Source organism: Limanda limanda, chromosome 9 (genome assembly GCF_963576545.1).
Source record: "Limanda limanda chromosome 9, fLimLim1.1, whole genome shotgun sequence".
Lineage (NCBI taxonomy): Eukaryota > Metazoa > Chordata > Actinopteri > Pleuronectiformes > Pleuronectidae > Limanda > Limanda limanda.
Window position 1 is genome coordinate 7,951,222 of NC_083644.1, and position 12,048 is coordinate 7,963,269.

The 12,048-nt window shown below is 42.6% G+C and overlaps 1 protein-coding gene across 1 annotated transcript in view; it reads left to right on the forward strand.

The window, feature by feature from the left end:
• Positions 1–11,106, forward strand: part of raver2 (ribonucleoprotein, PTB-binding 2) — an 86,595-nt gene extending 75,489 nt beyond the window's left edge. Inside the window, exons 7-16 of the mRNA XM_061078738.1 lie at positions 1,296–1,378; positions 1,478–1,576; positions 2,464–2,575; positions 4,530–4,849; positions 5,398–5,506; positions 6,153–6,334; positions 7,019–7,132; positions 7,806–7,907; positions 9,306–9,524; positions 10,966–11,106. Coding sequence (XP_060934721.1) covers positions 1,296–1,378; positions 1,478–1,576; positions 2,464–2,575; positions 4,530–4,849; positions 5,398–5,506; positions 6,153–6,334; positions 7,019–7,132; positions 7,806–7,907; positions 9,306–9,524; positions 10,966–11,106 — 1,481 coding nt within the window. The remainder of the gene's footprint in view (positions 1–1,295; positions 1,379–1,477; positions 1,577–2,463; positions 2,576–4,529; positions 4,850–5,397; positions 5,507–6,152; positions 6,335–7,018; positions 7,133–7,805; positions 7,908–9,305; positions 9,525–10,965) is intronic.
• The last annotated feature ends 942 nt before the right edge of the window (positions 11,107–12,048 follow it).

Below are 12,048 nucleotides of genomic sequence, written 5' to 3' on the forward strand. Positions count from 1 at the left end.
AAATCAGAAATAGTGGAAATACCTTAAACAAGAGTTAGACCAAAGGTTGTGTAATAAAGAATAAAAAAAGTAGAAAGAAAATAGCATTTCCCAAAGTACTGAACTACAACAGAGGTTAAAAGCACAGAAGGCGCCTCAGACTATGAATGCTGGCATATAAAAACTGATGTAGGCTTGATCGGTGCCTGCTGCATATTAGCATTTATGAAAATCTTGCTCTATAAGAGATAGATAGATAGATAGATAGATAGATAGATAGATAGATAGATAGATAGAAAGATAGATAGATAGATAGATAGATAGATAGATAGATAGATAGATAGATAGATAGATAGATAGATAGATAGATAGATAGATAGATAGATAGATAGATAGATAGATAGATAGATAGATAGATAGATAGATAGATAGATAGATAGATAGATAGATAGATAGATAGATAGATAGATAGATAGATAGATTTAGCATTTAGCATTTATGAAAATCTTGCTCCATAAGAGAGAGATAGATAGATAGATAGATAGATAGATAGATAGATAGATAGATAGATAGATAGATAGATAGATAGATAGATAGATAGATAGATAGATAGATAGATAGATAGATAGATAGATAGATAGATAGATAGATAGATAGATAGATAGATAGATAGATAGATAGATAGATAGATAGATAGATAGATAGATAGATAGATAGATAGATAGATTGATAGATTGATAGATCGAATGAAGACAAACTCAAAGTAGAAAAAACATGAACACTAAGCCTGACAATAATTAGTTATATACACTAAACTGCTTTAAACACACAGTTATAGGCTCAACTGTTTTTATCCATTTATCTATCTCTTAATCCAACTGCAAAACCACCGACCACCTTCATAGCACCAGACTCAGTTTTATTTAGAAATGTGTTTTCATAACCACTGACTACACAATATCTGTCTTGCATTGTTGCATCAAATGTTTGAACCAAACAGTTTCTGTCTGAGACAAAATGAAGATATACTCTTCGGCGAAGTTTGAAATGACAATTTCTTTGCTTTTGTTGTCTATTGATTTAGTTTTTTAACTTTTCAGCTTGATTGAGCTTCTTTTCAATGTCAAAATAAAATATATTTTGAGAAGGTTACAGTTGTTGTTGTGTGTACCAGCACAATAACCAGGCTTTACCTTTGTGATGTGATTTGTGCTGTAACTGACTCATGGATCTGTGTGATAATAGTTCCCCCTGCAAGATGATAATTGATTAATGCATTAGTGACTGTTTGATATAATTTTGTTTCTGTCTTTCAGGGAAGTACGGCCGTCACAGCAGCCTGCCCTTCCTCAGACCCCCCCTCACCACAGCCCTGCTCACCCTGGGAAAAGCACACCAGGTCAACACCACATCAGCATCTTTTGGAGAATATTTACTGTGTGTGTGTGTGTTTGTGAGTTTGCTTCACCAACACATGTTTTCCTCCTTCACTTTGCAGAACGCCATGCTCGGTAATGGACTCGTCCTTCAGAACCTCCTGCACATGCAGCTCGCACAGCAACAGCTTCTTCACATCAAAGACAAGCGCATCAGTAGTGTAAGACTCCTCTGTGTGTGTGTGTGTGTGTGTGTGTGTGTGTGTGTGTGTGTGTGTCATGTGCATGTGTGCTCTCACAGTTTTTATCCTCAACACCTGATGCGTAATGAAACCAAGCAAACCAAACATGATGAAATCTAACCGCCACTTCTCCGTTCAGGATTTTAAAAATCTTCTTCCACATTGTGATTTGCATATTTTCTTTGGAAATCTTTCATTCAACTGCTGACGTGAGAGTTCAGACACTGATGTTGTTTTTTAGGAACTGAATACTGACACTTCAGACTCATACAATGCAGAATAATACAACTGAGTATTGGGGACATATTGAAGAAAGAAAACCTTGAGATTTCAATAATAATGTCATGATATTCAGTTGTAATATTGTGAAAATAGAGTTGCATCCAACAAAAAAAGTTAATCTATTATGAGGATCACAGGATTGAATATCACGCAGATGTAACAACCATCACAGTCGACCAAGCATTTCCTCGACAGAAGACATAATTTCCTCCAGGTCCTTGTGGCCTTTTTTGATCTTCCAACATTCCCCTTGTAAAATGACACGTAGCCTAAAATTATCATTTCATTTTCATAATATTACACCTAGTTTCTTGTACAGTTATGCCTTCATTCTCGTAATGTTGTGACTTTTCACACAATGTCTTTGTATCCCTGTAAGTGTCCCTCATACTCCACCTATATGCTTGTGTTTCTGGTTTGTTTCTCACTTCTTCCTTCCCTCACTTCCTCTTTCTCTCTCTCATAAAATGTATCCGCTCTTGGTTCTTTCTCCCGCTTTCCCTTCATTCTCTCATATGTTGTTTCATATTCTCCTCCTCTCTGTGCTTAGCGCTCTTCATCGTGTTCTTCTTCCTCCTCCTCAGGTCTCCAGTCTGCTCGGGGACCCGTCCAGGCTGCTGATGCAGAAAGCTCTGTCTCTGCGCCCCCCCGGCCTCGTGGCTCTGGGGAAAGGCCTCCTGGGAGACTCGCCTACAGGTAAGCATGGCCGAGCGTCAGAGCTCTGCCTGAGTTGAAGGATTAAGTGTAATCACAGCAAACAAGTGAGACACAACCGGGCTTTATGCCGTGCTGCGTTTATCACATTTAATAGAATCTGTATTTATTATGAAAACTTGAACATTTTGTCTTTGCTTAAGCCTTGAACCAGATCTTGCACTTGCCTGCACTCTTATATTTGTTATGGCTTTTTTTCTTTTCTGCTTTTTTTAGATAAAAAAATTCAAGAAATAACTTAATCATTGCTATAATTTTTTGGTATTATTATTATTATTTATTTAGTACTTTTCATATGTTATGGACCACTCAAAGTGCCACAATCACACACACTTTCATACAGCGCTATGTACACTGTGCTTCTTCTATCCCTCAATAGCGCAGGCATCAGGGACAAGTTTAGGTTCTGCATTTTGCCCAGGGACACTTGACTGGAGGAGCTGGGGATCAAACCACCGACCCTCTGGTTAGTGGACAAACCGATGTCCCCCCTGTGCCAAAGCTCCCAGCCCAAGATTTCATCATCACATCTCTGCCTTACCATTTACAGAGATGTTCAGAACATCAAGAAAACCAACCTTTAAACCACAAACTTAAACTGAATCATTACTGTTGCTGCAGAAATCTGTGTTTCTCAGCGTCATTAAAATCCCTTCCTCCTGTGGGAAGTTTACGTGTAGAGACGTGGAGTTTAAAAAGTGACGTAAGAAAGGATGTGACAGTGCAACACACATGTGACAGGACGTGTGATATGTTCTAATAAGTCGATGTCAGGTGTCCGATTCCTGAACGTCTCCCACTCTGTACATCACTGTAGGACAACGCATTTACAATTCAAATCTCCAGCCGAGAGGAGCTGTGTGGTTTTAAATGGAAATCGCTTATCGCAGACGCAGCGTGTGCACGAACACGAGAAGTTTGCATGTTTGTGTGTGTGTGTGTATGTGTGTGTCTGCAGTGTGTGTGTGTGTAACGTGCTGCTTTTATCAGTGCATGTGTCAGCTGGGATTGTTTGCTCAAGGCTTGTTAGAGCTGATTGTTTTATTGTGCTGCGGAGGCCATTTTTCACAGCAATATTGGATTTCTAATGAACGCGATTGCGTGTGTGTGTGTGTGTGCGTCTTAAAATGGTGTATTTTTTTTGTGTGCTTGTGTGAATGCATGTGTGTTTATTAAACCCTGGAGTGAGTGGGATATTGGGAGTGTGGAGCAAACTGCGGAGCTGTAAATAAAACCCGAGTGGTGATGTATGAACCCGTTCTGAAGGAGATGTCGGGCTGAGATCGTCTTCCAGTCGTCTGAGAGGTTCGTCTCTGTCCAGAGGAGACGGAGACACTGATGCTTATCAGAGACATTTCATGTGTTTATCTGGCTTCTCTCTTCTCCTCCCCTTCATTCCCCTTTGTTTGATTTCCTTTACTTTGTGTCTCTCGGCTGTGTTCTCTCTCCTATCTCCTGATCTCCTTAACTTTATATCCGTTTTTGTTCTTGTCTCTCTTTTACTTCTCTGCTTTCCTCCTTTTCATTTCCTTTCCTTTCTTTGGTCTTTCCCTCTCCTCTCCTCTCCTGTTCTTTCCACTCTTCCTTTCTTTTCTTTTTCTTTTATTTCATTTCCTTTCCTTGTCACTTCCCTTTGCTTGGTCTTTGTCTTGCATTTCCTTCCCTGTTCATTCCTCTCTTCTTTTTCGTTCCCTTCCTTTCCTCTCCTTGTGTTTCCTTTCCCTTTTATTTAATTCCTTTACCTTGCTATATTCTTTGCTTGCTCTTTTTCTTTCCTTTCCTTTACATTCATTCCTTTCCTGTACTTTCCTCACTTCATTTCCTGTCTTTTCCTTGATATCTTCCTTTGCCTGGTCTCTGTGTTTCATTTCCTCTTCTCTCCTCTCATTTCCTTCCCCGTCCTTTCTTTTCCTTGTCTTCTTTTCCTTTTCCTCAGAGTTGAGTCAGGAGTCAGTGCCACCACCCACCCACAACGCCACTGTGGTGGTATCAGCCGCGGGGATGATGCCGTACCTCCAGAGTAGAGCCGCAGAACAACTCGGCGCCCACTCCCTCTCCACCCCCCCGTCCTCGTCCTCCGGCGAGAGACAGCCTGCCCCTCCCGGGACGATGGTGGGCTCCCAGCTGCAGGGACAGAGCTATGCCCTGGGTATCACTAACTCAGGTCTCGGGCTTCCACCACCCAAACCCCCGGGAGGAGTTTATACATCAACAGGCCATCACAACAGTGCAGATGGCTGCCCCCTGGGGAGCATGGTGAGCACTGCAAACACAAAAACACACAAATTCAGGTGACTCTCCCACAGCTTAGGTGGCATATTTAATTAAATTCTGTATAACCTTTCAATCTCCCCATGAGGTGCACCTGAAGTCTGTCTGTTCACCTTAAGACTTAATTTCATCGTAATCTCTTCAGCTAGTCCTTAAATAAAAATAAAGCTCTGCTATGGTAACATCATCATCCAGAATAGGTCAGTGTACAGAGATAATCACGGCTCTGAAGTTCTTCAGGGAACTGGTTCCGGTCCCGGCGCTGTCTTCCCTGAAGTCTCTCTAATGGAGGAGACGTGTAATTAACAGAGAGAATAAACCTTCGAGGTTTCCACAGCCTCCGCAGCACTTCATCAAAAAACTTGACAACCTTATGTAGAAGTTGGTATGTTGGCGTCGACGTAGCTGACGACACCGGTCACAGTTTCATTTGTTTCACACCAGATGTTGAAATCAAAGGATTGAAGCTTTAACGTGCAATTCCTTCCTGTGGGACTGATAATAACAACATCTAAATCTTTCTGTCTCTTCAGGTGAACTGTGGTCAGAGTTCTCTGTTGGGGGATCCTCCTAAAGAGGTCCGCATGCCCTCGAATCCGTACCTGAACCTGGCCAGTGTCATGCCAGGGGTCGTTCTGCAAGGTAAACACACTAACTCACATTTTACCCATCGTGGGACTGATAAAGTACTATATTTTTTAAGTGTTGATGCACAGAAAACTGGACTGGCAACCACTAGGGGGCATATTTATTCCCAATAGGCTGCCTTAATTTAATCAAGCTGCACCAAATCCTTCTTTTGAAAATCGGGAAAATGTCAAAAAAAACCTAATGTTTATCTGGTTTTCAGCCAAAATTGAAAAGGTTATTTTTTCCCTTATGTCTCATGTCTCCACCAAGTTTCGTGGTCATCCGTCCTGTAGTTTTTTTTGTAATCTTGTTCACAAACAAAACAACCACCAAACAAACAAGGAGGCAATAAAACTTCTCCAAACAGAAACGTGTCCTTCGGTTGTCAGAAACTCTGTCTCTAAGATTCGAAGGCACCTTTGCAATATGTGTCTTCTTGTTAGGACTCTCAGCTTTAACACAACATTTTTCCTAGAATACAAATGATCTTTTACATTTTTTTAAAACATGCCAAAGGTCAATAATATTGCAGGAGTGGTTAGCTTTTGTCAATCTAATCTAACTACAGGTGTTTTCCTTCATGAGGGAACAAGCTAGAAGAGGCTGAATGTGTATTTGAGGATATCTGACGCTGTGTGTCTGCTCCACGGCTCCTCAGGGTCGGTGGGGAGTAAAGCCCAGGGAGGACAGCCCGGCTCTGGGATGTACAGCACCTCCGTGGCCCCCGTGGCCTCCCAGGCCTCCGGCTCCTTCTCCCACAGCGCTGCACCGACAACCACTGCTCAGTACAGCACCGACACCTCCGCCGACTACAGCCAGTACAACCAGGCGTACACACAGGTACTGCACGAGTGAGGAAACGTGGTGATTAGACGGATGGATTCGGGATTGGCCCGTTCCTAGTGTTGCCGGGGCCCAGAATGTGAGCGAGCTCAGGGCTGAACGATGAATGGAAGCGTAATAAGAGGATGGATGAGAGCAGCGGTGACAGTGAGCTGTAACTGAAGGAGACAGGGAGGAGATGAGACAGAATGAGAGAAGATTTGGCAGAGTACGCTCTGTCTTCATCTGTCCCCGCTACCTTCCTCCCTCTCTCTCTGTTAACACTCCACTCTTAAACAAGTCATGAAGCCTCTCAACTGTTTGTCTTTGTCCCTCTTTCTTTCCTCTTGTCACTTTATCCCCACTCTCCATCTCGCCTCTCGTTGTTTTACCGCCTCCTCCAGCAGCAAGTGACATATTTGATATTTGCAATGCGATGCAAACCCAATTTTAAACAAATGATTCATAATTAGGTCACCAGTAAAACGGCCTGTTTTCATTTGTCTGGAAAGACAAAGGAATGAGAGGAACGGGAATGGGGGGCTGTCATCAGGAACAATGGTTCATGGATGAGACAGAAAGACAAATAACAAGACAAGGAGGCGAAAAAGAATCAGCAGAGACAAGAAAATTACGGTGCAAACATTAACTTGTCTGCAGCTCCAGAGGCTTTTCACCTGATGGGATGTGTTTGTTCCACAGGAAGCCATGCAGCAGTGGTACCAGCACTACCAGGCCGCAGCACAAGCTCACAGCTACAACACGGCTGCTCCACAGGAGAGCACGACCGCAGACTACAGCAAGGAGCACACGCAGGTAACACACACACACACACACACACACACACACACACACACACACACACACACACACACACACACAACACTGACCCGTTTGTCACAGTCTGACCAATGGTGGGACCAGGAGGAGTCCCACCTGGCTTGGTAAAACATTCACAGAGTTTTTACCGTCCTCAGCAGACAAGCAAGATTCAGCATAAAGTCGGAAGATGAGTTAACACAACAAGGTTACAGTTCTCTGATAAGGAGCAGAATGGTTTACGTTACTTTCACTGAATATCTTTTTTTTTCAATTGATTGTTTTGCCGACAAAATGACACAAATTGTTTCGTTTTTTTATAACCTGTCGCTTATACTTCACTGTCTTCAGTTGACAAGTAAATAGACCACAGATATTCAGAATATTATCATTCGGGGAGAAGTTAGAAATAATAAATGTTTCCATTTTTGCTTCGGAAAGACTGAAATGTGCTGGTGATTTTTTAAAATAATTACTAGTCCTTGAAAAAAATACTGTAACAATGTGTTTACTGCAGAAGTTGCGACGTAATTTGTTTGACATTTCAATATCAGTTTAACATCAAATCTTTCCAGGGTTGATTTTTGCATGCGGACTGTGAATGACTGTGAATTAAAGCTGAAAACAGTGACCTCTGCAGGATGAGTAAACTGACCTCCTTGTGTTGCAGCCTCCCCCGGTGACCACCTACGGGGATTACAGCTCCTACATGCAGGCGGTCACTCAGTACTACTCCCAACCTGCAGCTGCCAACCAGGCCTACGGCAGCAAGGTAGACACCCACACTCGCATCATTCGCTTTAACACAATAAATTAGTCTTAATCAGACCCTTAAATATTTAAATTCGCTTCGGTCCTAAGCGTGATGCTTTTTGGGGAATAGGTTCAAAAAGTTCCAACAGCAGGGAGGGAGTCTTCTTTTCCCAAACGTTGCATCTGTGATGGATTTTAAACTTGTTTTCTTGCTGAAGCTTTATTTAATGACGACGCTTGACCTCCTGCAGAGAGCTCGGCTGTTTTATACATTTCAAACAGAGCGTTAAGTTGGGATCTGCTCACATATTTATTTATTTATTTATTTTAAAATTGCAAAAGTCATAAAATGACTTGTTTTTGTGCATTTTACCCCCCCCAAAAAAAGTTGAATCACAATATCCAAAAGGTGCCATAATAAAAACAGTGTTCGTTGTAATGAAACTTGAGGCTTGGAAAGTGAAACGAAGTCTTGAGGTGATAGTGATCTGGGCCGCGGCTCTCGGAGCAGTGTGTTGGTATTTACATGCAGGTTGTGTGTGCGTGTTTATTTGGAGAGCGTGACCTCTGTGTGAGACACCGATACCCAGTTAGAGCGAGCTCATCACTCGTCACCCAGCAGCTGATTCCAGACATCTCCACACGCCTGGTGCCACACGGATCTGCTGCTGGAGGCTCTGGACTCTGCCTGTGTGTGTGTGTGTGTGTTTGCTTGGAAGATGCATTTGTGGTTATCGTCCTGTAGCAGAGTCGTATTCTGGTCTGCATGACAGCGCCCGGAGACACTAAACTGGAAACTCGCCCCCTGGGGACTGGCCAGTGTATAGGTCACAAACCATGCCTGCTCCATGAAAGCAAATGGGACATGGGCCCAAATGAAAAGTAAAAGTAAATTTACAGTTTCTGGTTTCTGTTAAGGTAATTCCTAGTTTCTGTACTAGAGCAGATTCAAGATTCAAGATTTTTATTATCAAATGCACAACAATTACATCAAGCAGTCGCTGGCGATGAAATGCTTGAGTCACAGGCTCTCTTCTAGTAATGCTCAAGTAAAGCAAAAGTAGTAAGGGGACATTTGTCATTTATCTTTATGTAGAATGCTTAAGTTTATAAGTATAAGAAAATGATAAGACGTGTGTCTGTCGCAAAGTTTCTTTCTGGTATTTAACTGAAAATATGTTGTGAATATGGTTGTATGCGATAAATATATCTAGCGATGGCACTCTCTATCTCGCCATGTTAACGAAACACAAAATGAAATGGGAATCGGTTCTGTGGTTTTTGCATAATTAAACAGAAATGTGTGTTAAATACTCCACCTATTAATAAAATTGACAGAAACATCCAGAGATATTATTCTTATTGTCTTTATCACGTCGTTTCTGTGATGCAGTGTTGAACTCTGTGTCTCCCACAGGAAGTGGACGTGTGCAAGCCTCTGGGAGTCTCTCTGCACGCAGTCAGTAACGGGGGGGCTCCTCCACCAGCCGTCCTGCCAGCTGCCGCCGTGCTCCCGGCCTACAGCACCATGCCATTAATGCCCGGCTTCCTCGGGGCGCCACACCCGGCGGCGGCTACTCCCGGCGCCGTCACGCACGCACACCCGGCCGCCACGGACTGGAACACTTACTACTACGTGAGTGAAGGAGATTCACACTCTAATGCAGCAGTTGACACGTCAGACGTCTGAGCTGTTTCGCAGTTTTCCACGTTTTGAAATCTGAAGAATGAGCAGCTCAAGGGAAATGAAAGATTCAAATTAGATCAGATTATTACTTCTGACATTAGAGGGCGCTGCTGCTTGTTGGGATCATTGTTCGTTGTTTGCATTTCAAATAACGTTTCACTTCTAGATGGATTTATTTAGAATTGTTGCTATGTCTGTTCAAAATGTACCAGTTCAATCAGTAAGAATATAAACTAGAATCATCACATTTCTCCAACAAGCCCCGACTGAAAGAAACATTTAAATTACTACATCCAGATTTTTTATTGGACCTGCACCAGATTGCACATAATCATAAATATAATTCAGCTCCACATGTCTGATGTTTTTTTCATCAAGATCCAAAAAGTATTCTCTAAGAATCTCACAATGAAAATGTTGAAATATGTTAAAGAAAATGAAAAGAAAATCCTGGACTTTATTATTATTTATATTAGCATGTTTCAAGAGCAAAAAGTCTGTTCCAAGTGAAAATACATTTAGATAGAAATTTAAATCTGAGAGCATACATCAAGATAAATGGATTTAGAATAAACCTTCCAAGCTCAGTTTAGCTCAAATAGACACAGAGACAATATCGTAGACGCATTTCATGGGGTTTCGTCTGAGATGTGGAAACAGAGTCACAGCACTTCTTTCAGCCACGGTCAGAGTTCAAGGCAGTAAAAAGCATGAAGAGGAGAAAGAGGAGAACGAGGAGAACGAGATTTAGAGTGTGTGCGATGGCGTCAGCAGACAGACACGACCCAGACGTTCGAACTAAGCTTTGTTTCAAGCGAGATTTACATTTGTTTGTTCAGACAGACTCTGTGGCTCCATCTTCCTGGAGATGAGACCTTCACACACACACACACACACACACACACACACACACACACACACACACACACACACACACACACACACACACACACACAGGATGTTTGCATCGTCAAACTCCAACTAACTACTCAGCTTCTTTTTTCCCCCACTTTCTTATTCACTTGCATTTTTTGTTCATCTTCTTGGAGACAAGTTGTACGACGTGTCACTGCCGCTGTCGTCTCAGGAAAAAGAAGGAAGCCAGATGTTGATCTCCTCAATTGTGGCAATCTTTGTTTATGTTTCCCGCGCCCAAATTTCGGATGTGGCAATAAGATTGGTACGAGTCAAAGATAGAGCAAAGCACTCTACGATCTTTTGTCTGAGTTCTGTGATGTGCCCTCTCCTGGAATCCTCCTGTAACACGGGTTTTACCAAAGCATGTGAATTATGCCAGTAGCGGGTTGCAAACAGCAAGTATAGCTTATATCCTCAAGTACTACGACTCTTTCTTCACCTCTAACCACGCCTCCCTCTCACATCTCCTCAGAATCAGACCAGGGGCCATAAGAGAGAGTACCCTCAGCTGGCGGTGCAGGAAGTGACATCATCGGAGGGCGCCTACATCGGGCAGCACTCGCAGGGCCTGGGCGGCCAGTACGCCGACTACTTCAAGAGGAAGAGGCTCTAGTACGAACCAAACCGCCTTTAAAGCCTGAAGCTTATGGAGGGAGGCACAAGCCCGATGTCACAGCTCCCTCTAGTGGCCTTTCTGTGGCTGCCATTTTGCATCCCTACAGTAGGTATGAGCTGAATTAGGGTTGCAAATGGCTCAAGATAAAGCAAGCCATAGTGCTCAGTGATACTGGCATTTATGTACACGCGAACACACACAGACACACACGAACACACACACACGAACACAGTGTTGCTTTCGTCCTGTTCAAAGCCTTAAATCTTAAGCTCATGTTTCTTAGTCAGCGTGTCGACTGTACTTAACTAATATAACCTTGTACATGTTTTCTAATCTACTGTAAACTGACGTATATTGTATCTGTACGTACGAGCTGCTTTTGTATTTGCAGCCAGACGACGTGTGTGTCGGCTCTCACTGTCACGTGTGTGTGCGTTTCCTACTTTCAGAGGACGAAACGGTGTCGCACACTCTCGCTTCGATCCGTCAGTCGAGCTGACATCTTGTTTATTCCTGCTTCAGTGTCTTTCTCTCTTTTTTCGTTTTATTGCCCAGGCTCCTCTTTTTTTATATCTCTCCGTGCGGAGGAGTGGAGTGTGTGTGTGTGTTTTTCTGTGTGTGTGTGTTTTTCTGTGTGTGTGTGTGTTTGATATGCTGTATCTGTAGGAAGCTTCAGCCATTTAAATCCCAAAGTTGGGAGCAAATCAGGAAAAAATAAAAGGGCCTGAATAAATCAAAGCCCTTAAATGTGTTGAGTTACAGAAGCTTCCCTCGGTGAATGGACCTTGTATACAGGCTTGTATATAAACAGTGTGTGATACTGACTATATAAAGCCATGTGCATTACAGACAATATCGTATACATGTAAAATAATATAATGAACATTTCCCGGCTCTTTTGTGATTTCTGTTTTTTTTTTTTTCAATCTATACTGTTAT